Raw genomic sequence first — 24,568 nt, forward strand, 5'->3', positions numbered from 1 at the left:
ATGTCCACCACTGAGGTCAGGATGATTCCAACTATCACCAAAGCTGAACATGAGCATGAGATGCAGGAAGTGAAAGGTGACCAGCTCAGTCTGACCGAGCACGAGGCCATCTGGGAGGGGAACGGGGAGAAGGTGAAGCCCATCGAGACCGCCCCCGTCGAAGCTTCTGTTCCCGCGGAAAAGTCTAGCTCTGCCGATGATGCTAAGGGCGAGTCCAAGACGATCACCGTCGACCTTGCTGATGTTACCCTCACCTCCGTCAAAGAAGACGAGCCTGGGATGTCCAGCCTCTCCCAGGGTTCGAAGGTCACTTACCAAAAGGTCGAGGAAGGATGGATTCTTGTGAGCTTGGTCAAACCCTCGGACACCACCCCGAAGGTCGAGACAGCAGTCAAGTCTTCCAGGACAAGATCCGCGGACCGATCCAGGGTTGGCTCGTCAGCCTCGTCGGCTTCAAAGACGGAGGAGGCGAGCGTCAAGCCCAAGCCGAAGAAGGTCCGCACGGTCCAGTTCGCTGAGGGTACCACCTTGCCCATCGTCGACGTCACGCCCAAGCCCGAGAAAAAGGTCAAGAATGACGCCGTAGTCCAAGCCAAGGGACCTGTTCAGATGGTTACCGACACCATGCAGGTTCTGAAACGGTACGAGAACGAGTTTCTTGGAGCTCAAGCCAAGGTCCGCCAGTGGGAGCAGAAGAGAATCATGCTCACGATCGCGGGGATCTGTCGGGTGGTCGTCCTAACGCAAGGTGCGGTCATGTTGGGCATGTTGGCTGTTATCTTGGCCATGGTGTCAAAGGCTTGATCATGTCGCGCTCAGATGGGACGCATTTGCTAGTGATTTGCTAGCGCGCGCGTCCCATCTAGGCGCAACCCTACCTGTACGAGGGTAGTCCGGATGTACGATGCGACATGAGATGTAAATATATGCAAACAAGATACACGTCGAAATACAAATAGTTCTGTCGTTCCAGGCCATTGCAGGAGACTAGAGGTCAAAATGATGCTAAATGCTAATTTGCCGGGAGGCACTAAAAGTGTAACGAGATCATACGGGAACAGTGGTATATGGTGTAGTAGAAAAGGCGCAATGCTTAGAAATTTCGTCGCAGGGAGGTCTTCCTCTTTAGCTTTTTCAGCTTCTTCTCCTGCTCCTTCCGGCTCTCGTAAGATCCACCTTCCCATTCCTCGCCCTCGAGAACAAGCTCTCGAGGTGGTAGACCGGCCTCGACCGCTCCAGGACTGGAGATGGCAAATACAGGAGGAGGCGGCCCAGCTGGTACCTTTTTCGGTAAGCTTCGGTAGGCTGATGGGATCGATGGTACCGGTGGGATGTTGTCCTTGGCCGACTTGGCCGCCATGACGCCCTTAAGTAAGAGAGCGCGGAGCGACTTGATCGATTCCTGGCGCTTAGGTTCGCGGGGATTCGACGACGAGGTTTGACCGCTCTGACCTGGTCGTCTAGGTGGTGTCGCGGGTTTGTAGAAGAAGGATTGACTGAAGTCGGGCTCGGCGTCGTCCATGCCTTCGACCTCGTCAATGTTGGTCGTCCACTGGTAAGTCTGTTTTGCTGGTGTGGTCGGCGTGGCCGGCGGGCGCGGCCTGTTCGCCCACTTGGCGTCTCGGTCGTGCCAGTCCGGTCGTGGCGTCAAAGTGGGTGTTTTCGAGGAGCTCGCGGCGGTCTCCTGCTCGAGATCCATTCCCTGTCCGACCTTGCCCATCATCTGCAGACTAAGTTTGGTACGCAGCGCACGGAAAGGAAGGCCAGCCGCGAGATCGGCCCTGCTGACTGGTACAGGCGGCATGTCTTCGCTCTCCATCGAATCGCACACAATGGCACCAGCTCGAACGACCTTCGGCGATGCTGGTAGTCGTTGTGCGGTTGCCAATGCGGTCATCGCGCGGGGCATCAAGGGACGCTGAGCACTTCTGGTAGGCCCGGAATGATCATCTCGGCTCGTATTGCTCATCACGCTCGTCCCGGCGCTCCACATTCGCTGACTGATCTTGCCGAGCCAGCTGTCCTGGCCAGGAAGAAGCGGCGCAGAGGGTTTACCGAGACCGACAGCGGTGAATTTCTGCACATTAGCCTTGCTCAAGCGTGTAGGCTCGCCGTCCAGAGTCGAAACCATGTTGAAGAGCGGTGTCGACATGGCGTGACGAAGTCCACGTGCGCGGACAACCGAGTCTCGGCTGCTGTGAGATGCAAATGAGGCCGGAGAACCGACGTCGGCAAGAGGCGATCCTCGAGGGCTAGTAGAGACGCTCGCAATTTTGCTGGATTTGGGGGTGGATACGGTGACCTCTGCATCTGCAAAGGCATCCGAGGAGCTAGCCGACGGTTCCGTGGCAGCAAAATCGGCTTCGATCTCGGCTACCGACTCATAGCTAGAGCTGATGAAGTCCTGTTCGGTCTCAATCGCTTCCACCTCCTTGGAAAGGGTAGGTACAGCGTATTCCTGGTGATATACTCCGTCGTCGGACGAGTACACGCTGTCAATATCCACCATCTCGACGTCCTCCCCATTTTCATAAGCGGCGGGATCGAAGCGCTCTTCCAAGTCGGATGAATGACGCGAACTCGCCGGGCCCGACAGTCCATCGGCCGCTTGAGCCATGACCGGGTGGCCAAAGATGACACCCTGAGCTTCTTCTTCCCGGATGACGACGTCAATGTTGGTTTCGTCTTCGTCGATCTCGGAGCTCAGATCGCTGAGGCTGTCGATATCGACACTCCTGAACTCGAGCTCGACTCGGTTGAGTACCTTGCGTTTTCGCTCTGTCCCGCTGGCGGAAAGTTCGCTCATCGCACCGTCATGACGATTCGGACTAGCGAGCGCAGGCACAGGCGCCACCGACTCTTTCCACCCTCGACCCATCTCTTCCGCCTCGGCCCGTCGTTCCACCTCGCGGATCTTGATGTCCGCCTCGCTGCGCATTCTGCGCAAGGTCAGTACATCCATGTCCATAGGCGGTAGGGGGTCCAGAGGCGCAACGGGCATGACTGGCGGTCGGTATTGATACTGATGCAGGTGAGGGTTAGGGAAAGGTTGACCGTGTGCCAGCGAACCTGAAGATAGCTGAGGGTGGACCGCCGTCAAAGGATACGCCGATATCGGAGCGTACACCGGTACCTCGTTCCTCGCTCCCGGTTGACCGGGGTAACCTCTTGCCCTAGGCGCGATCGGCGGGTAGAAAAGGGTCCCGTCCTCTCTCCGTCCGAACAGTTCTTCCACGCTGACCGGCGTCGTATTGGCCGTCGCATTGGCCGCCTCTGACACCTCTGATGGGCTCGCGAAGAGATCTCCCTGCGCCGGACTAGCAGCTGGCAGCCTCGTAGCCTTGTACCTCATCGCCGGACTGGGCGTATCCTGCACCTTGTGCTCGTTCGAAGTCATCATGCCGTTCCTGGAGCCCGAAGCAGGTCCAGGTGAAGCCTCTTCCAGACTATCCTCGATGTCGGCCCAATCCATCCCTTGAAGAGCTTGGGCTTTACTTCGCTGGAGAGCGTGTTCTGGTGGGGTAGCCCGGACAGACTCGATGATCTGTTCTATCGCTTGGACGACAGGACTAGGTCGCTCGGCAGTTGATGTCGTGGCAACGTCTGCTGTCGACGACGATGGTCCTCCCCTTGCGCTCAAAGTGGGTACGAAAGCCGGAGCCGAACAGATCCTCTTCTCGACCACCTTGATCTCCTTTCTCAATCCGGACCGACTAGGCGCCTGTCGTAGCCTCTGTTGTTGTTGGGTCATGATCGGAGCCGAACTGGGTCCATCCGCCGCAGGTCCCGGCAGGGGAATGGCTACCACCAGTTGCTGAGTTTGTTGTTGCTGTTGCTGCTGGACCCTTCGATTCAAGAGCCCTACGTCCAACCTCAACCTCTTTCCGCCCTCTTCCTTCCCAACTTCAAGTCCAACTTGTCCTTGTACCTGGCTCGCCCGCGCAGGGACCGGGCGTTCGGGGGTAAACACCCTCGTTTCCTTGTATCCTGCCTGATATAACAAATTCTCCAGGCTCTCCAATCCGGGCCCAGGTCCCGCGTGTTCCTGCTCGTGGACGGGCGCTGATCTCGGCTGTTCTCGTTCCACCTGTTCCTCCCCAGCCTCGACCCGTCCGAGGCCGATTTTTTTCCTCAAGACGACCCCGACCCCACCGCTCTGATCGGTCATGAACAGGTTGCTCCCCGAATCCGTCCTCAGCCCCAGCCCTACACCCATGCCCGCAAGGCCATCGGAGGGTAACGCCGTCTTGGGGTCTCGACGAAGGCCTTGGGGGTATCTCTTCTTCCTCCCTTCGCCATTCTCGTGCGCGTTGGCAGCGGCATTTGCGATAGGGTTCGACTGCGACTCCAGCTCAGGCTTCGACTTTGACTTCGACTGTTCGTCCCCAGCGCCTTGCTTGCCGGTCAAGAAAGCCGGCAAGGGCGGTACGGGGACAGCTTGAGGTTGAGCGCGCCATGAAGCCTTCTGACTCTGTTGATTCAGGGCACCGTGCGATCGAGCGTTCCGCAGACCTTTTTTACCCTGTTGACCCTGTTGATTTGTTGCTGCTTGTGGTTGAGATTGGCCTTGAGACTGAGCTCGAAGTTGTCCGACCGAATTCTTTCCCTTCAACCCCTGTTGTTGCTGATTGTGGTATTGTTGATGCTGACTCGGCAGAGGCGGGACCGGGTGAACGGCATGTACTTGTGCTCCCTCAACCGGAGCTTGACCCGGCTTGGTGGCACGATTATGGTGCGAGTTGGACCTCGATCGGGAGCTCTGAGGTCGACGTGCGGTGATGTTCTCTTCACTCGAGATCTATGTGGTGTTCCACGAACGACGGAAAGGTGAGGCAGAAAGAGAGTCATAGGGGAGTCAGGGGGTTGTCAGCTTGATCTTCTCCCGCCGATTGCCTTCTCATTCACTCCGAGCTAGGGAACGGAAGAAGTGGACGAGCGAGGACAAGAGAGACTTACCTTTCTCGTGATCGTCCTCAACCCTTCTCGCTTTCCAATCCCAACCCCATTGCCACTCCCTTCATCCGCATTCGGGTGGAGCGTCTGCGTCCGTGTCTTTGAATTCGTAGCGGCCGGCATTGTATTGTTCTGTGTGATGGCCGTGTGGGCGTATTTATAAATGAGTGTAGTATGCTAGTGTGTTGTGTTGTGGTGTGGTGCAGCTGACGATCGTGGTGATGCTGCCAGGTGGGCGTCGAAGGGTCGTCTGTTTGTTATTGTGCCGCCAAGTCGAGTCAAACGTCGTTTGTTGTCAGACTACGGCTATCGTCAGAGCCGACACACAAGATTCGTTACGCATAGATGCACGTCAGCAGTGCATCACTCTAGGTCTTTGACAGGGCTAAGCAGTTTACCTGCTCTCGATGTCTCGATCGACCGTTGTAACCGGATATGACAACAACAAAACAAAGGTCCGCGTCGAGAATCCAACCCGCCGAGATTGTTGTGGACCAGGATGTGGAGACTGAGCAGCTATTGCTATGAGCTTACAGACTGACGAAGATGCATGACTCGAGAGTTGGTGTGAGGGTGTCGCTGTGATGAGGAGGATGTTTGTCGTTGTTGTGGGTAGGTTGGATAGTAGGATGCGATCGTAAATGTTGAAGTTGAATCTACTCTCTACTCTGCGCGTTTGTTGACACAGCCAAAACAAAACAAAAGGCAGCGACGATAGACTCCGAGGGTCAAGATGCAGGTCACGTGACTGATCTATCCCTTACGTAAGCAAGCAGCTGCCTTTCCCACGCCACACTCTCACCCACCTTTTGCGAGAGATGACGAAGCGTGGAGACATCAGAGAGGTTCAAGTCGATAAGTGCAAGTTCAAGTTGTTGCCATCAAAGCATCTCCCATTCCTATCACCAACGATCGATCCAGATCATATCCCCTACCTATACAAAACACCCAAAACACATCATAGCCACGCAGACATGGTCAAACTCACCATCAAGACCGTCCAGAACAAGGTCTTCAACGTCGAAGCGGGCGAGAACGAGTCGATCGCCGATGTAAAGAACAAGATCAAGGACGCTCAGGGGTTCGCCGTAGAGGCTCAAAAGATCATCTATGCCGGTGAGTACCGCGAGTAGCAAGCAGTATAACATTTTAGAAGGCTGACTCGAGATCGATGTTGCATGGGAACCTCAGGAAAGGTGCTTGGAGATGCTACGACGGTAGGGCAGCATAACATCAAGGAGAAGGATTTCCTCGTGGTCATGGTCACCAAGGTCAGTTCCTGATGTCCAATCCGCCTAACATTGGCAACTCTAATCACTGCAACATGGCTAACGATATTTCTCCTCTTCCTGCATCTTCATCCTGAAAATCGACTTGCGATCCGCAGGCCAAGCCCGTAGCAGCTGCCTCGACCGCGACCGCCTCGGCCGGACCTTCCACCCCTGCCCCGGCCTCGGCACCTACGACCGCTCCTCCTGCTCCTGGCGGCCCATCGAGCACGAGCACGACCACCTCCCAACCTCCTGCTACTCCTTCCACCCCTACACCGGCTTCCGCACCCGTCTCCAACCCTCCCGCTGGTGCAGGTGCAGGTGCAGGTGGGGACAACAACAACAACTCGTCCTTTATAAGTGGAGAAGCGCTCCAGACCGCCATCGCTGGGATGGTCGACATGGGTTTCGAGCGGGATCAGGTGATGAAGGCGCTCCGGGCGAGTTTCAACAACCCGGATAGGGCGGTCGAGTATCTGATGACCGTGAGTGTTGGATTTGCTTTCTGGTCATTTATTTCAGACGAGTTGGTGGTGAGACGAAAGAGGCTGATCATTCGCAATCGTGCTGAATTTGTTTGTGTAGGGAATTCCAGCGCATCTGGATCAACCGGCCCCTGCTCCTCAGGCTGTGAGTCTGCTCTCGATCGCTTCTCTCTTACCCTTCTTGAACCATCATCTTACTGATGCTGTCCTCATCTGCGTACGAATCGAATGCTCAGGCTCAACAACCTCAACAACAACCTCCCCAGACGCCCACCCCAGCTCAAAACCAACCTCAACCTCAAGCGCTCGCACCTACCCCCTCGGCAGCGGCAGCTTCCGCCCCGGCTTCGGGAGCAGGAGCCGCTGATAACCTGTTCGCTGCGGCCAGGGCGGCTATGGACCAACAGAGGGCAGGAGGTGCTGTCGGTGCTGGAGCCGGTGCCGGTGCTGGTGCGGGTGCTGCGGCCGGATTGGGCGCCGGGCTCGGTGCGGGAGCTGGAGCTGGAGCGGGTGCGGGACTGCCAGATGGTTTGGAAGGTCTGGGGAATGATCCGATGTTGCAACAGCTACGACAGGTTCGTCATTTTACTCCTTGAACTATGTCTTCAGACCCGAACTCGTAGCTGACCTGCCATGTTCCGCACTCACTATAGCTCATGATCCAGAACCCAGCGATGATTCAACCTCTGATCCAACAGATTACCGCCAACAACCCTCAACTCGCCCAACTGATCAACCAAAACCCGGAAGCGTTCTACAACCTGTTGGCAGGGGACGACGAGGAGGGCGATTTCGAGGAAGGTGATTTCGGTGGAGCTGGCGGGGCGGGACAGACGGTGATTCAGTTGACGGAGCAAGAGGCCGAGGCCGTGAGGAGGGTGAGCTTGACGTGCTTTTGTATCGAGGCGACTCAAACCGGTGACATTTTGCTGACAGCCGGATGTCCTTCATTTTTCCATCTTCGCAGCTTGAATCCCTTGGATTCGACCGTCAGTCGGTCCTCCGGGCGTACATGCTGTGTGACAAGAACGAAGAGTTGGCGGCCAACTTTTTGTTCGACAATCCCAATTTCGATGGGCCCGACGAGGGGGGCATGATGTAGATGAGGCTTTCGAGTGAAACGGCGAAAGTTTGGGCTTAGGTACCGGTCTAGCCTGTGTTTTATGAGAGATCGTAGAGTTCAGAATGTCACATGAAGTATACGAGATGCATTGTCCGTCTGTCATTACGATGAGCCTATGGGAGAGAGCTTCATATTCGTCACCCCGGTCGACCTGACAGTCATAACGAATATTCGAAATGATTTCGAATTCGTCTTGCGAGAACGTGAATCAACAAACAAATCCGACAACAACAACAAAACAGCATCACCCAAACAACAACAAACCGACCTCGAAGCAACCTTTCAATCTGACTTTATCGGTGATATCATCATAGACGTCATAACGCAGCATCGTCGTCTGCCACAGATTATAACGGAAGGACAGATACTGAAACAATCACTCGTTCGCTAGCGAGGTATATAGAGATATTGATCCGCCTGCACCATGTCGCGGAAACCCCCCACCTCAACAAACTCACGGACGGCGAACGGAACAGGTTCTCTCGTCCGAGCTCCCTCTTCATCCAACCTCAGTAACAACAATGGTAGCATGCCTCCTCCACCTTCGAGGATGCCTACTCGACCGGGCTCAGCTATGAGTGCATCGACCACAAGAGGAGGTGGGACGGACGAGGGGAGTCGAGCGAATAGTCCGACGAGGAAACGGGTGGTCAGCGGGGAAAAGAGGGTGAACAAGGTGGCACCGGTGGAGAAGGTCGGAGAGGATGGGGAGATGAACATTCAGGTCGTTGTTCGTTGTCGGTGAGTCTAAGGAATGTAGCATGCCAGTCAGTCCCGGAGAAGAAGCTGAACGTTTTTGCAATTCTTCGCTCTCCTGGTAAACAGAGGTCGATCCGCCATGGAAGTATCACAACGAACGCCCATCATCTGTCAGACGTCCGGAGCAGTCTCTTCTGCGATCACCATCGAGACTTCTCACTCGGCCATGTCCAACACCTCTGGCCTAGGACTGCCCGTGACGACCCTGCCTTACTCGGAACGAGCGCCCGTCAGCAAGACTTATGGGTTCGACAGGGTGTTTGGACCGGAAGCGGATCAGACGATCGTCTACAAGGAAGTGGTCGAGAACATGTTGGACGAGGTGATCGCTGGGTATAACTGTACGATCTTTGCTTATGGTCAGACTGGAACCGGAAAGACGTGAGTGTCCGCCAGTTCGAAATGGGTAGACGGTAGAAGGCTAAATTGATATCTCTGTTCGCCCTCTGCAGGTATACTATGCAAGGAGACATCTCCCTGACGCCTCTAGGAAAGCCATGTGCCGAAGCTGGTATCATCCCTCGAGTACTGCACCGACTGTTTTCTCTTCTCGAATCCGTCCCCAACGCCGAATTTAGCGTCAAATGCTCCTACGTCGAACTGTACAACGAAGAACTGCGTGACCTGCTCGCTTCGGAGTTCCACCAGCCTGTAGCTCTCGGTGGCCCGGGAAGCACGGCTCAGGGGACGACCGTGGGAGGATTAAAGATCTACGAGGACGCCAACAAGAAGGGAGGGGTGACGATTCAAGGATTGGAGGAGAGTAGCATACGGAACGCCAAGGAAGGGTTGAGCTTGTTGACCAAGGGGTCGCAGAGGAGACAAGTCGCCGAGACCAAGATGAACACCGAGTCTTCGTGAGTATCGTCGCTGTCGGGACAGTAGCAGGAATGAATGAGGTCGCTGATCACTTTCCCGCTACATAGTCGATCACACTCGATCTTTTCGCTGACGGTGCATATCAAGGAATCCTCAGTACACGGTGGAGAAGACCTGCTCAAAGTGGGGAAGCTCAATCTGGTCGACCTGGCTGGGTCGGAAGCCATCGGTCGAAGTGGAGCCGAGAACAAGCGGGCGAGAGAGGCGGGCATGATTAACCAGAGTTTGTTGACTCTTGGAAGGGTCATCTCGGCGCTCGTCGAGAAGAACAGTCATGTCCCTTATAGGTGGGTCTGCGTAGGGAAGGTATGTTGAATGAGGCTTCGAAGCTGATCTATACGCGACTTCGGATTGCGAACAGAGAGTCCAAGTTGACCCGACTGCTTCAAGACTCGCTCGGTGGACGTACCAAGACGTGCATTGTGGCCACCGTCTCGCCTACAAAATCCAACATGGAGGAGACGTTGTCCACCTTGGATTATGCCATCCGGGCCAAGACGATTAGGAACAAGCCCGAGATCAACCAACGATTGACCAAGGGTACCTTGATCAAGGACTACGTCGTCGAGATCGAGAGGCTCAAGAACGATCTCTCGGCGGCTCACGAAAAGAATGGGATCTACTTTTCCGCAGAAACGTGGGGCGAACTGTCGGCCGAGCACGAAGAGACCAAGAACCAGTTGGAAGATATCAAGCAACGGGCCGACGCTTTGGAGAACAAGCATGCGACGTTGACGGCCGAATTCGAGGCCAATATGGTCATGCTTCTAGCGAGGGAAGAAGAGTTGGTGGGCGCTCGACAAGAGGCTTTGAAGCTCAAGGCCGAGATCGAGCGGGTTCAAGCGGTCGTCGTCGAGCTCACGAGAAAGGTCGAGGAGGAGCGGTGGGTCGGGGAAAAGTACCGAAAGGGAGAGGAGAGGATTGATGGGATCGCCAAGGGGTTGAAAGGCACGGTGGTGGAAAGTCTGAACGATGTTGGTGGCCTCTTTGCCAAGATTGGTAAGTCCACGAACCGAGACTGCTCTGATCCCAGCACGAATGCTTATCCACCGCTCTGATGTAGCCCGTAAAGCCGACGTCCTGAACGCGAATGCGGGCTCGACTTCAGCTTACAGCCAGAAACTCAACAGTTTGGCGGACCGTCTACACCAGGATATGGACGTGTTGAAGACAGTACAGACTGATTTCGGCGGGACCTTGCAGAGGGAGCTCGAGGCATTGGCCAAGCGTGGAGCAGAGGTGGGTCTGGACCGCGCCTAGCGCAAGATGAGACAGTGGGGCTAAAGCCGATTTCCCTTGCAGTCACTCGAACAGGACAAGGCTTTCTTGACATCGAAACTCTCCTCGTTCTCTGCGAGCATGGAGAGCTTTAAACAAGAGGGTCACAAGAACGAGGCTACAATGTCGCGGGCCATCGATCAGCTTCGTCTGCAGCAAGAGCAGGTACACAAGGACCTTGTCGAATGGACGATCTCGCTTCAGGACTTGCAGCGCGAAGCTCACGAGCGGATAGCAGGCGAGCATGCAGCGCACTTGCAAGAGGTGAGCTTGAGAATCCGGGTGACTGCGGTGCTTTTGACGAGACTGATGATGTCTGGTGTCTTAGGTACATGGCTCGATCGAACATATGGCGGAAACCCTCGATGTCCTCATAGACGGCGCCGTCGAGCAGACTGAACATGAAACCGAATCGTCGCAAGCGCTGCAAAAGGTGGCCACTCAAATGCACGAGCGCGAGGTGAGGCTGACAACCTGCTCTGGTGCTGATCTCCAGGTGTACGAGGGCTAATCGCATCTTAACAGGTCGCTCACCTTCGGAGCCAGAATGAACGTCTTGCCTCGCTCCTTCAGCAGGAAAAGCAGACTTCGGCACGTCTTCGGGATGACCTTGTATCCCAAATCACTTCCTTGTTGACGGGATTCACAACGGCACAAAGCGCGAGCTTGGACAAGGCGATTCGAGGTGTTCAAACCGAAAATGATGAGGTTGTCCTGGCTTCGCGAAACACGATGACAGCATACTCCGAGGCGGCCGTGCTGGCGGATCAAAGTTCCACACAATACCGCAAGGACCTAGAAGTCATTCGAGGCAGTCATGCCACTAATCGGGAGGATGCCGGCAAGGTACGTGCTCATGTCTAAGATGCTCAGGGCTCGCATGCGCTTACATCGCTTGACTTCGTATAGGCCGTCGAGGACACCCGCAGCGTAATGCGGGACCACCTCGATCACAACTTGGAAGAACTCGAGACGCGAGTCAGCCAGCACCGCGGGACTCTGGACCGTTCTGTCGAGCAGTCATTGCAGGGCTTGGATTCATGTAAGACGAGACCAACACATGCACTTGTTCTGGGCTGATATCCTGGGCTTTCAAAGTGAACGATACTATGCGACACACCAGCAAGACCGCGGCCGCGGGCGTAGAGCGACTGAATGGAGAGGCGGCTGCAAACTTGAACGCTGCAAAAGAAAGGATTGTCGTTGCCAAGGAGGACATCAAGGTCGTGTCTCAGGCGGTGTTGTCGGCGGTGAGTTGCCCCAGGACGATGATGTTGCTTTGACACAACCACTGACTGAAGCGCTTCTTGGGATCCTTAGCACTCCGCTGCCGAGCCGTTATTCGCCCAACATTGTTCTCAGGCTCAGGGCCAGGTCGAGCAACTCCGATCTATCCACCACGACTTTGTCGCTAGTGTACGAGAAGACGTTTCTACCGGCTCTACCCCTCGTAAACGCGCTTGGAACGTCCCTGCAGCTTGGCAAACAACCCAACCCCGGGAAGCTCTGCTGCAGCGATACAGGACAAAGTTGCAAGACGCTCAAGACGCGGAACCTCGAGGCACCGACGACGACGGAGAAGTTCTCTATCAAACCATTGGAGAGACCTCCATCTCGATTCCCGCCTTCTCGCCAGAACAATCCGAAGACGCAACGACGACACCCGATTCGGTTCCTACTACGCCTGTAGAAGAGAGTCCTGCCTTCTCGAGAGTCTCTGCTTCCAGTTCAACAGACGAACACTCAGATCTGAAGCGTGACGTCTATACCGGACCCCAATCGGAGGAGGACACGCAGCAGGAGAACATCCCTCCTCTAGCTGCTTTTCTACCGAAAGAGCTCGCCCTACAGGACAACGGGAAAATTGTCGGTCATGCGCTACCCAAGGTGAAGCCCCGAGCAGCTCATGTCAGGAGCAACTCGACACTTGGCGAATCGGTCACTGCATCCAACATACCCATGCGGAAAACTCGGAGGGGTGCTTGATGGTCGGAATAGGGACGAAGGTTATTCGAATGACAATCTTGTTTTTGTTTCGGTATAATGCGTGAGCGAAAGTTGTATGGCAGCATTGTGCCCTTTCTTCGATTTAGTTGGACTCGATCTTTGTGTTAGTCGTAGCAAGTTTCAACGTTATGACAAGAGAATCTTGCAGTTCTACTCTGGTCGTTGCGTGTATCGAGGTGCCGACTACATGATTTACGAGAGAAGCATGACTTGACAATCGGAAGCGGAAGACAAGGACGAATATGGCGTGAGTGGTCCAGCTTTCGTCTGGTTATCGGAGTATTCATGCCCACCGTCAGCTACTGCCTCATCGCAGGTGAATGTCCAACATAACGCAGGCTGTCTTGAAGCTCTAAGCTCCAGCTGACCATCGACAGTCGCTTTCCAGAGACTGGATCTACCGAGCTTTGTGATTCATCATATCGGCTGAAGCCGGCCATCAGAATCGTAAATTTGGCTGCAACTTTGCGGAGAGCCTTCTCCCTCTGCATTTCCCTCCTGGCTATCTCCCCGATCGTCAGGTTATCGACGAGGTGTTCAAGGTATAGTATTGTCAATGGGCCGTCGTCGATGCATAGAATGACTCGTTATCACTCACCCTGCTCACAGCGCCAGTCTCGTATGAAAGTCAGCAGCCGGTCCTTCTGTGATTGGAGAACCCCATCTGATACATTCGTATGTACTGAAACTCCAAGCAGAGCGTTTGTTCTCTCTTGACAATCTTGTTGTTCCCTCCTCTGGAGCGCCGAATCTTCCTTCTATCGGCGACCAACAACACGGCTTGATCTTCTGGCAGAGTGTGATCGGTGTGATCTCACAGAATAACCAACCAGCTTATGATCCGTGTGGAGCAAGTCTCCCTTCCATCCCCCTTAGAAAGCTACGGTGCTGAGCCTTCCTCGCATTTGTCGCGATCGATTGCACGAGCTACTGAATTAGGCTGACTATTGAGGCCAGCTCCTGAATCGATGTAAAGCCGCGGGTATATAATGTAGCCTTGAGACTGATAATGGCAACCGGCGCTTTGTGTCAGATGGGCTTGTAGGGCTTCAGAGGGAAACTCTTTAGAAAGACGATCGGCATGTAACAACCGAGCGTAGACTCCCCGAAAGAGGCAACCCGCTGCGAACCATTAGTCGCATGGCATCAAACCAGGTCTCCAGCCGCTTGCTCATTGACACGGTCTGGTACTCGCTTGGTTTTAACTTCCGACGCCGATCTTGTATACGCCAACGTCGGCACACAATTGGTGGACGAACATGAGGAGGATATCATAGGGCTCACTCAAGCGCTCGTATACCGAGAGGATGACTCCGATCTGGAGAAGTGCAAGGTTTGCCTTCTCTTTCTCCCCCAACCTTGAAAAAGCTGTAAGAGCTCGAGGTTGAGCCGACGAGTCAGATTACCAGAGCAGCCATTGAATATGGCGAGAACGCAGATATATGACAGAAGAGACAAATATGCTGGCAAACCCTCTTTTAGTAGAAACAACCTGTCGGAAAGAAGATGCTCACTTTCCATTGGAGACGCCACGACGTCTCGCCTTGAGATCCATGAGGAAGCGAATGTCGCTTTCAAGTGCTTTGGCATATACGTGATCGTGATTAGTAGAAATGACCACCTGAAACCACCCCTGACCCCTGAGGTTTAACCGAGAGACGCGACATGTCACACCCCATCCATCGCGCCACCGCGCGCCTCTGATGATGATGATCGACGCAGGAAAGGCGTCCGGGGAAGGCGCGCGTGGGAAAAGCCATAGGGTGTGTGTGGTCTACGGGACCGCATCCTTTGAATCGTCATCATGTTCGGAAGTCCGAGATCCTGTTGACATGCCTTGTGATTGCTTGCAACCTTGTAACCTCTCGATAGCTCTTTCAGAACGTCAACTCTTGGGAGGCAGGAATCCTGCTTGGGGGGAAAGAGAAGTGCGAGTCGCTGTGTTGCCCAGGAAGGATCGCAGACCGACGAGATTAGAAAGCGATGATTGGCCTGTATGGTTGCCATATGCTGTGTAACAGATCCACCATCTTCCCCAACGATGACAATCGCCTCGATGCCAGCACAGCTCATGAATTGCAAGACCGCCTCTAGCTCTATACATGCTGTCCACTCTGGCCACACTGATTCACAAGATCTCGTGGCCCTTCATTATCTGTTCGGCGGGAGCGCGGCGCCGAGGGGGGTCGCTGTGTGTTTTCCATTGATCGAAACGCGTTGTGTTGCTGTGCGCTGCCCTCGTTTCCCCCCTTTCCACGCGTGTCTGCTCCTGCCGCCGCCGCCGCCGCTGCCTCTGCCGCCCCGAGCCTGCCTGTCCCTTGCGATCCTCCCGTTCATCACACAAAAGCGAAATGCGACGCGCGACGAGTCTGAGCTCGAATTCGATTTCGCTCCCCCTGTCCCCCTGTGTGAGCAACGCGGGGATTCCCGTTTGCCAGGCCATCAACCCATTTCACGACCTCGAGGTCATCCATCACACCTACCCACTCCCTTCTTTCACTACTTCTCGGTCAAAGCGGGTTCTTGTGGACGACTTGGATATTCTCTCCTCCCCGACAACCCTTCCCCATCCCGTCCGCCGTCGATCTCGCTGTAAAAAGCGTGTGGCTCTTTTTTCACGACCTATCCATAGACGACTCTTTTTCCAGACGCTCCTTTTTTCTCTGTGGGAAAAACGCCATATAACACCACCGTCAAGAGACTCCTCCAGCTTCACGAAACCTTTATCTCTCTCTCTCTCTTTAGCAGCTGAGAGCCGACCATCATCACGACCTCATTGCTATAGCCACGTCCGACCGAAACACGAACAAGTCGTCCCGACAAATCGCGCGACTACACTGACCTCGCGACGCCTTGATACACCACCGGCAACTCGTAGACAAGATCCTAGAGGTAGTTCTCCAGACGAATCCCACCACCACACGGTCACGGACGACAGCGAACACCCTTTTCACGCACGATGATGGGCTCCAACTCCGGTCCTACGTGGGCCGGGACAGCTCTGACCGTCTTCGGACTGATGAGCACCGTCAACGCGTTCATCTACAACGAGACACTCGATCCGTGGAACATGAACAAGAATCAGAGTGAGTGTCGCATGTCAGTTGGGCTATCCCGAAGTTTCGGCTCGGTCGAAGTTGGTGGCGAGATATTGATTGGGTTTGAGCATACTTTTTTTGTTTGCTGTGGTAGACGCGAAAACCGTTTTAGAGTACACTACGACCCCGCATAGCAACTATACCGAGAGTCCCCAAAACTGGCGAGTGAGTCCCCAAGTCCGATTTTCCGTTGTACTCTTGCACCCGTTTTGCTGATCGCGCAATCATGCTGTGACTCGTTCCCAGGCTCTTCCTTGTTACACCCTCCTCCTGGACAAATGGTACGACGGAGAACCCGACAACAACGATTTCTTCAAGACTCAATTCGAATGGGATCTCACCGAGACGCAACTTCGTTACGGTGGAGACGCCAAGGGGTTGATGAACCCTCGTTCGCTGGATTATCTGCAGGGCATGGGCGTCAAGGCGCTTTATATCGCAGGAACACCTTGGTTGAACATGCCTTGGCAAGCCGACAGTGAGTCAAGCAACGGTTTCGAAGCAGATGTGTGGATGGGACTCGGTTCTGATGTCTCTAGTGACATGATTCGATTGATTAGGTTATTCCGTCATCGATTTCACCCTATTCGATCCTCATTTCGGTACCATGCAAGAGTGGGTCGATCTGATCGACGAGATGCACCGACGGGACATGTACATTATTGCGGACTTTACCGTCGGAACTATGGGAGACTACATCGGTTTCAAGGGGTGAGTTCCAAGCGCTCCGAACCGTAACAACCGAGCGTGGCGGGATTCACTCATCCACAATGATCTCCGTTCCCTAACAGCCACTTGAACTCGTCGACGCCCTTCTCGCTGGACGAGTACGAGGCTCAATGGAAGCTCCCGCCTTATGCTCCTTGGGGGATCGACAAGTACCCGGATTGGACATTCGACAACTCGCAGTACAACGAGACTTGTGAATACCCCGTCTTTTGGCTCGACAATGGAGAGATCGTCCCCGTCCCCGCGCAGGGTTGTTACCACTCGGAGTTCGATCAGTACGGTGATACCGAAGCTTTCGGTGTCTTCCCGGATTGGCAGCGTCAGTTGTCCAAGTTCGCCTCGGTGCAAGATCGTCTTCGTGAATGGATGCCCAGTGTCAACGAGAAGCTCCAGAAATTAAGCTGTCTCGCCATCCAGGCGCTCGATCTCGATGGAATTCGTATCGACAAGGCTACTCAGGTCACCGTGCAGGCTTTGGCCGACTGGTCCGAACACGTCCGACAGTGTGCCGTCGATGTCGGCAAGAACAACTTCTTCATCCCCGGAGAAGTCACCGGAGGAGACACTTTCGGTGCCTTGTACTACGGACGAGGACGAACTCCTGGGCAGTTGCCCGATTTCCAACAGGCGACAACGATGAAGACGGCCGACGACCAGTTCTTCTTGCGTGACCGTGGTGTCAACTCGCTTGACTCGGCCGCGTTCCACTACTCCGTCTATCGTTCGCTCGCCCGATTCTTGGGAATGGACGGAAACTTGCAGACGGCCTATGATATTCCTGTCAACTTTGTCGACGCGTGGTCGATGATGGTCATCACCAACGATTTCTTGAACCCAAACACCGAGGTCTTTGACCCGAGGCATCAGTACGGGACTACCAACCAGGACGTGTTCAGGTGGCCCAGTCTGACCAACGGGACTCACAAGAACGCTCTCGGAAACTTCATCACCGCGCACGTCTTGCCCGGCCAGCCGCTCTTGTGGTACGGAGAGGAACAGTCGATGTACCTGTTCGACAACGGAGCCAGCAACTATTTGTACGGTCGTCAAGCCATGCCTTCTACCAAGGCCTGGCAGCGTCATGGATGCTACAAGATGGGGTCCTCGCAGTACTACAACATGCCGTACGACAAGGCTCTGACGGGATGCGATGACGACTGGAACTCGCTCGATCACTTTGATCCTACTGCCGAGATTCGCCGTCTCGTCACTCACCTGAACGAGATGCGAGACATGTTCCCCACCTTGCGAGACGGTCTCGATCTGCACCCTCACAACAATGAGACCCACTACATCCAGCTTCCGGGTTCCAACAAGACCCAAACCGAATTGGGTCTCTGGATTGTCGAGCGAGGACCTATGGGCTTCCAGACTAACGACACCATCTTTGGTACGGACGGTAACAAGGTATTGCTCCTTTACACCAACGAGAACCAGACGATCAACTACCAGCGAGATTGTCGACAGGATGGATGGCTCAGGACCGCCTTTGCTGCCCCTGTCACCCTGCAAAATCTGTTCTACCCTTACGAGACGTACCCGTTGCAAGATTCTACGGAGTCATTCAACCTCGACAACGCTGCGCCTTACCGAGGGTGTCTGCCAGATGTCACGATGGCGCCTTACGAGTTCAAAGCTCTGGTACCGGTCAGCCGATTTGCTCTGGGATCCCCCTCGATGTCCAAGTTCGTACCCGGGCATGACGCCAGAATCTTGTCTGATGACACCAACTCGTTCACCATCCGAATCGAGTATGACCAGACGATGGATTGTCCTTCGGTCACCGCGGGAATCACCGTGACTGGACAGTTTGGTGGTTCGAGCATGCAACCGAGGTTGACCAACTTCAACTGTCAAAGCTTTACTCCACCTGCCGACGAGATGCCCGAGATTGTCGGTGTCGCCCCTTCGGCTTGGTACATCGAGGCTACCGTTGAGGACGCTCCGGACGGTCTTTACGACATTCAGGTCGGAAGGGTTAATGCGCAGAGGGCCGGTGCCCAAACCATGGCCACTGACCATCTTCTGGTGCGAAAAGGAACCGCGGAGAACGCCATGGTTTTCACCGACGCTGCCGACTACAGCGATTCGATCTTGAGCGAGAGCAACGGAGAGTACACCATCACCCACGCCTCGCCTGGTGCAGACAAGTTCAGGTACTCGGCCGATTTCGGTCAGACCTGGACCGCTTGGACCGACTACGAAGCCACTACTACTGCCAACGCTACCCTCTTCGAGGACAAGTGGTGGGACGGTCACCATGTCGAGGTTCAGTACTGGTCCGCTATCGCCGGGTCCGCCTCGGTCGTCGTCCACGGAGACGCTGGCTGGGAAGGCCGACGACGTTTCCCTCAGCTCTTGGTCCGAGGAGAGTACAATCAGTGGGGTTTCGACTCTGGTGTCAAGTCTGCTATGAAGAACGACGACAAGGGTCTCTGGTCCATGCCGTTCATGTCCACCTGGCCCGCCTATGTCCAGCTCAACGTTTACGGCTTTGACGACTACTTCTACGGTGACACCGACATGGACGGGATCATCGATCGTCTCCCTCCCAACGCTTTGTCGCCCAACTACTTGAACATCTCGACTCCCCCTATGCCTCATGTCTCGTGGACCTTGTTCCTGGATGACAAGAGCGGAGAATGGTACATCATTCCTCGAGGACACTATGCGGCCGCTGTCGCGCTTTTCGCATTGCTATTGTCTATCCCTCCTATCACCGCTTTCATCGCCGCCGCCATCTTCCGATACTCGTTCTATGCCATCAAGATCAACAAATGGGGTGTCAAGCCTGCCAAGGCGGCCAGCTACTTCCAGCTGGGCCGGGAAAAGAAGGCGGACGCGGGCGCCGAGATTGTCGGAGGGGCCATGGCCATCAGCGAAAAGAAGGAAAAGCATCCTACCAAGCCGATCGGTTGGCCCGAAGTGCCTGGCAAGCGAAGAAAGGTCTTGATCGCCACCCTCGAATACGAAATCATCGACTGGAAGCTCAAGGTCAAGATTGGAGGTCTCGGAGTCATGTCTTCGCTCATGGGTAAAGCCATGAGCGATTGTGACCTTATCTGGGTCGTTCCCAAGGTCAAGGATATTGAGTACCCCCAGGGAGACTATGCGGAACCCATCGAAGTCATCATCTTTGGTGAACCCTACTTGATCGAGGTCGAGACCCATCAGCTGGACAACGTCACCTACGTCATCCTCGACAGTCCCGTCTTCCGAGCTCAGACCAAGGCTGACCCTTACCCGCAGCGAATGGATGATCTCAGTTCCGCCATCTTCTACTCGACTTGGAACCAGGCAATTGCCGAGACGATCCGTCGTAACCCGGTCATTGACATTTACCACATCAACGATTACCACGGCGCTTTGGCTCCGCTCTACTTGCTGCCTAAGATCCTCCCGACCTGTCTCTCGTTGCACAACGCCGAGTTCCAGGGTCTTTGGCCTCTTCGAACCAAGGAGGAAATGAAGGAAGTCTGCGCTGCGTTCAACATCCCCAAGGAGGTCTGTACCAAGTATGTGCAATTCGGAAACACCTTCAACTTGCTCCACGCGGGTGCCAGCTTCATCAGTCTTCACCAGAAGAGTATCGGTGTTGCCGGTGTGTCCGACAAGTATGGAAAGCGATCTTGGGCTCGTTACCCGGCTTTGTGGACTTTGAAAAACATCGACTCGCTTCCGAACCCCGATCCTACAGACATCGCCGCCCTGGACGAGCAGCCCATCGCTGTCGACAAGATTACGGTCGATGAGGGCGCCGAGTCTAAGCGACCCGAAGACAAGCGGTTGGCGCAAGAATGGGCTGGATTGAAGCAAGACCCCAACGCCGAGCTGTTCGTATTCGTCGGTCGATGGTCCAAGCAGAAGGGTGTCGATTTGATTGCGGACGTTATGCCTTCAATCCTCGACAAGAAGCCCAAGGTCCAGCTCATCACCGTCGGACCCGTTATCGACTTGTACGGTCGATTCGCTGCCGAAAAGCTTGCCCGTCTGATGGAGCTCTACCCGGACCGAGTCTTCTCCAAGCCCGAATTCACCGCATTGCCACCCTACTTGTTCTCGGGAGCCGACTTTGCCTTGATCCCTTCGCGAGACGAACCTTTCGGTTTGGTCGCAGTAGAATTCGGACGAAAGGGAGCTCTCGGTGTAGGTGCTCGGTTGGGAGGTTTGGGTCTGATGCCTGGTTGGTGGTTCCCTGTCGAGAGTAGTGCCACCGAGCACATGCTCTCACAGTTGACCAAGACCATCAAGTTGGCCTTGCGATCAACACAGGAAGAGCGAGCCATCTTGCGAGCTCGATCTGCTGTTCAGCGTTTCCCTGTCGTCGAATGGCGTCAGCGATTGGAGGATTTCCAGAAGAGGAGTATTGCTGCGAGCCGAAGCCTGGCTGGAGAGAACGCGTACTACTACGACATGGACCTGACAGGACCTACTGGCCTGTACCAACACCAGAACGACAGTTTGGCCAGCTTGGCCGGTGGCGACTGGCGTAACAGTATTCAGAGCATTCCTGACTCGCCTCAATTGGGCGGCCACCGAGGTTCTGTAACGCCTTCTCCTCTGGCTAGTCCATCGCTCTCGCAGAACGGCTTCGAGGATCAGCGAGGCGGGCATCCTCAGCACGGTGGATACGCGCAGAACAACGGCTATTTGACCGCTGAGGAGCCCAACAGGAAAGCCAACCGAGCTTCAGCAGACTCGTTCTATGAGGATGACCCTGACAGGCGATCTGCTCAGGGACAGCAAGTTCCTCCTCTGTATTACGACCGGGATCAGAGCCCTTCGGCCGATGTCAACCCTGCTAACCCTGCTGGACCCAAGTTCTTCACCGGGAACGCCTACTCACCGCACGGTGGAGATATCTACGAGGACGACGAGCAATCTGAGCGTGGTTCGACGGCAGCCAACTCCTATGTACAGAACAACGGTCAGCCCTACGACAGCTTCTTGGCCGCCGCGAACAGGCAGATCGCCAAGCAGACCAAGGGTGCGCGGGATCCATTCATGGAGCGAAGGCAAAGCATGGACAGCCAGGCTGGCTTTGGATCGCCATCGCGGCCATTCACAGCGCACTCTCGGCAGTCGTCCTTTGACTCTATCTCTTCCATTATGGATGAGAAGGGTGGTTCGTCGCCTCTTAACAAGGCCATCGTCGACTTTACGGACGCCGACGGTGAGGTCGCTCAGACCTTTGTGCAGAAGCTGCAAATCCTGTCAGCCGACAATTCGAAGAACGATCTATGTATCGAGAAGTTCTTGATGAAGAGCGAGAAAGACTTCTTTGACGTCGTCAAGAAGGGCAAGATGTCCTGTGAGTGCTTCGCGCGTCTATATATGCGATCGAGCGGCCCAGCTGATTAGATTGAATAATAATAGCAATGGCAAGTGTCAAGTCGTCGCGAGATTCATTTGTCCAGTCACGAGCTCCCAGCATCATCGACGGCTACCGACCAGAGTGTGAGTCTGCGAAGTACAAGTGACTTTGATCTCGCCTGATTGAACTGAATCGCAGTTGTCAATGACTTGCCCTCAGCACCGTACTCAATGGGCGCTCATGAATCGGCTGAAGGTCACTATGGCGAAGGATTCGGGGATGATCAGCGGCCAGAGGATAAGCCGATGACGCGACTGCAGCGAATGATGCAGCGCTCGATCGGTACCTGGCCTCTGTACACCATTATCATCTCGCTCGGTCAATTGCTCTCGGCTGTGAGTCGCTTGTGGCGAATGCCGTCTGAAGGTCCATATCTGATGACTTTGTTTGACAGACTTCTTTCCAACTGACACTGTTGACTGGAAGCAACTCTTCCACCAACGTCGATCTGTATATCATTGGGGCCATCTTCTTTGTCGCGTCGATCTGTTGGTATGTCCTCTTCAGGATGAGGCCATCAGTCTGGGTTCTGGCTTTGCCTTGGTTATTGTAAGTACCGCCGGCTTTCTGGGTGTTCCTGCAAGGCACTGCGCTTACTGTCCTCTTCCTCGATAGCTTCGCCGTCGCATTCTTCTTGATCGGTCTGCCCTCTTTGCACGGACCCTTCACGGGAGCCCACAAGATCATCACCTCGCTCGCGACCTGGTTCTACGCCATCGCGTCCGCCGCCGGTTTCCTGTTCTTCGGGTGCAACTTCGGTGAAGAAGCTGGTGCCGCCACCGAGGTCTGGGTCTTGCGAGCGTGCATTGTGCAAGGATTGCAACAGATCTGGGTATCGGCGCTTTGGTACTGGGGAGCTCAGCTTACCGGCAAGGATCCCGACGACTACGTCTCGCCGCGATTCCTGATGTACGTCGTCTGGCCCCTTGCCGTGATGAGTTTGGCCTTTGCGTACTTGATGTTCTGGGGTCTTCCGGACTACTACCGTCAAGTGAGTGAACGCGGATTTGCTAGTGGGTGAAAATGCAAACTAAAGACTTACCGTTCTCTTCTACCTACAGATCCCGCCTTATGTCCCCAACTTCTTCAAGACATTGTTCCGAAGGAAGTTAGTCATCTGGTTCTTAATTGCGGAAGTTCTCCGAAACGTAAGTTGGACAGCAATTGCTATTGTTTGCACGAAACAATCGAGCTGAGCGATTTGCATCATTTTATCCTCAGTACTGGCTAAGTGCACCCTACGGTCGAAACTGGGCTTACTTATGGAGCAACGTCCAAGTACCTACTTGGGCTATCGTCGTCATGATCGCGATCTTCTTTGTCGGAATCTGGGGTCTCTTGATGGGTCTCCTGATTCGTGAGTCTTGCGACGTCCGTCAAGCTTGCACACGGGCCAGACTGCTAACCGCTAGTCCTGCTCTCAGACTACTCCAAGATTCACTCGTGGTTACTCCCCGTCTTTGCCGTCGGTCTCGGATGCCCCAGGTGGTGTCAGATGTGGTGGGGAGTTTCTGGTGTCGGTCTTTACGTACCCTGGGGAGGAGTCGCCGGACCCTACTTGTGAGTGATTTGTCGGACTGCTGCAGATGGTCTCAACCCCGGGATGCTAAGCCTCTTTGGCGATACAGGGGTACCTGCTTATGGCTCTGGCTCGGTGTACTTGATGCCATTCAAGGTGTGGGTCTCGGTATGATCCTGCTGCAGACCTTGTCGAGGTTGCACGTCTGTGCGACGCTCGCCCTCGCGCAGATGGTCGGTTCGATCGTGGCCATTATCGCTCGAGCTACGGCTCCGGACAAGAACGGACCCGGAGGCGTGTTCCCCAACCCGTCACTATGGGACATCAACGGCACCGGGGATAACAACCCGCTAGCCGAATGGGCCTTCTGGGTAGCATTGATCTGTCAGATCATCATCGTCATTGGCTACTTTGTCTTCTTCCGAAAGGAACAGTTGGTACGTCGTCTTTGCCTGACCGATTTTGTCCATCCGGGTCTCTTTACTAACGCGGAACATTTATCCCTTCCACTCTACAGAGCAAGCCATAATCGGACTTGGACTCTCTTTATACCTCTATACTCTCACGACAACAGAAAAAGACATCACGATACCTCTTGCATGACAACCTCCCAATCACCCTTGCGGCTGCCCACCCGGCAAAGGACACATCCTCATACCTCTCCGCCTCTCTTTTTGAGATTGACCCCCCGGACCTCATCATCGATCCCGGCACGTTCCTTTTCTCTTCGTCTCCTTCTTTCACGTTCTGCATTATACGATTCATAAACCCGCTATCGATGATCGATCGGGATTGGAATGGCGCGAAGGCTGGGCGTCTTCTCTTAGATGGTCTTTTACATTCCTCTACCCATGTATCAATTCCCAATGGACATTATTCTTATCAGACTAGTCATGATCGGCATTGGTGACTGGAACTGCAACGACATTCGGTGATGACTGATAGGCGGCCGTGTGTGTGTGTGTGTGTGTGAGTTGTTGTGGGTTTCGGGTCGCGGCTTGCCGGCTCCGGCACGAGGAGGAGCACGAGCTGTCAGGTCAGCCAAGACAAGCGGGCGGGTCGGGTCGAGGGGTCGCATGGATTGGACATCGAG

The 24,568-nt window shown here is 54.7% G+C and overlaps 6 protein-coding genes across 6 annotated transcripts; 4 read left to right on the forward strand and 2 right to left on the reverse strand.

The window, feature by feature from the left end:
* On the forward strand, positions 1 to 804 carry HD553DRAFT_343422 (uncharacterized protein; the record flags this gene model as incomplete). The annotated part of the gene is made up of 1 exon (XM_046182874.1): positions 1 to 804. One exon carries the CDS (start codon positions 1 to 3, stop codon positions 802 to 804), a length of 804 nt encoding a protein of 267 aa, XP_046035447.1.
* A 96-nt stretch (positions 805 to 900) lies between these two features.
* Positions 901 to 5,576, reverse strand: HD553DRAFT_313918 (uncharacterized protein). Its single transcript, XM_046180287.1, has 3 exons — positions 5,352 to 5,576; positions 4,957 to 5,259; positions 901 to 4,798 (listed from the first exon to the last, which is right to left on the reverse strand). Exons 2-3 carry the CDS (start codon positions 5,074 to 5,076, stop codon positions 1,094 to 1,096), a joined length of 3,825 nt encoding a protein of 1,274 aa, XP_046035448.1. The 5' UTR covers positions 5,077 to 5,259; positions 5,352 to 5,576; the 3' UTR covers positions 901 to 1,093.
* Positions 5,577 to 5,843: 267 nt separating this feature from the next.
* On the forward strand, positions 5,844 to 7,978 carry HD553DRAFT_313919 (putative uv excision repair protein rhp23). Its single transcript, XM_046180288.1, has 7 exons — positions 5,844 to 6,069; positions 6,145 to 6,224; positions 6,341 to 6,709; positions 6,810 to 6,854; positions 6,946 to 7,284; positions 7,363 to 7,587; positions 7,677 to 7,978. Exons 1-7 carry the CDS (start codon positions 5,928 to 5,930, stop codon positions 7,809 to 7,811), a joined length of 1,335 nt encoding a protein of 444 aa, XP_046035449.1. The 5' UTR covers positions 5,844 to 5,927; the 3' UTR covers positions 7,812 to 7,978.
* A 133-nt stretch (positions 7,979 to 8,111) lies between these two features.
* On the forward strand, positions 8,112 to 13,061 carry HD553DRAFT_313921 (putative microtubule motor). Its single transcript, XM_046180289.1, has 12 exons — positions 8,112 to 8,573; positions 8,658 to 8,972; positions 9,044 to 9,448; positions 9,518 to 9,757; positions 9,832 to 10,469; positions 10,534 to 10,709; positions 10,773 to 11,012; positions 11,077 to 11,208; positions 11,274 to 11,594; positions 11,658 to 11,790; positions 11,847 to 11,998; positions 12,069 to 13,061. Exons 1-12 carry the CDS (start codon positions 8,257 to 8,259, stop codon positions 12,732 to 12,734), a joined length of 3,735 nt encoding a protein of 1,244 aa, XP_046035450.1. The 5' UTR covers positions 8,112 to 8,256; the 3' UTR covers positions 12,735 to 13,061.
* Positions 13,062 to 13,276: 215 nt separating this feature from the next.
* Positions 13,277 to 14,828, reverse strand: HD553DRAFT_357972 (uncharacterized protein; the record flags this gene model as incomplete). The annotated part of the gene is made up of 4 exons (XM_046183895.1): positions 13,277 to 13,877; positions 14,040 to 14,123; positions 14,270 to 14,336; positions 14,430 to 14,828. 4 exons carry the CDS (start codon positions 14,826 to 14,828, stop codon positions 13,636 to 13,638), a joined length of 792 nt encoding a protein of 263 aa, XP_046035451.1. The 3' UTR covers positions 13,277 to 13,635.
* Positions 14,829 to 15,268: 440 nt separating this feature from the next.
* On the forward strand, positions 15,269 to 24,376 carry HD553DRAFT_313926 (putative alpha-glucan synthase). Its single transcript, XM_046180290.1, has 14 exons — positions 15,269 to 15,841; positions 15,948 to 16,018; positions 16,100 to 16,331; positions 16,414 to 16,564; positions 16,645 to 21,893; positions 21,959 to 22,039; positions 22,116 to 22,291; positions 22,351 to 22,505; positions 22,572 to 22,947; positions 23,018 to 23,104; positions 23,178 to 23,313; positions 23,381 to 23,516; positions 23,585 to 23,912; positions 23,993 to 24,376. The coding sequence occupies exons 1-14, from the start codon at positions 15,715 to 15,717 to the stop codon at positions 24,002 to 24,004; spliced, it is 7,317 nt and encodes a 2,438-aa protein (XP_046035452.1). The 5' UTR covers positions 15,269 to 15,714; the 3' UTR covers positions 24,005 to 24,376.
* Positions 24,377 to 24,568: the final 192 nt, after the last annotated feature.

This window comes from Filobasidium floriforme (genome assembly GCF_021052385.1).
Source record: "Filobasidium floriforme strain CBS 6241 chromosome Unknown HD553scaffold_15, whole genome shotgun sequence".
NCBI classification, from domain to species: domain Eukaryota; kingdom Fungi; phylum Basidiomycota; class Tremellomycetes; order Filobasidiales; family Filobasidiaceae; genus Filobasidium; species Filobasidium floriforme.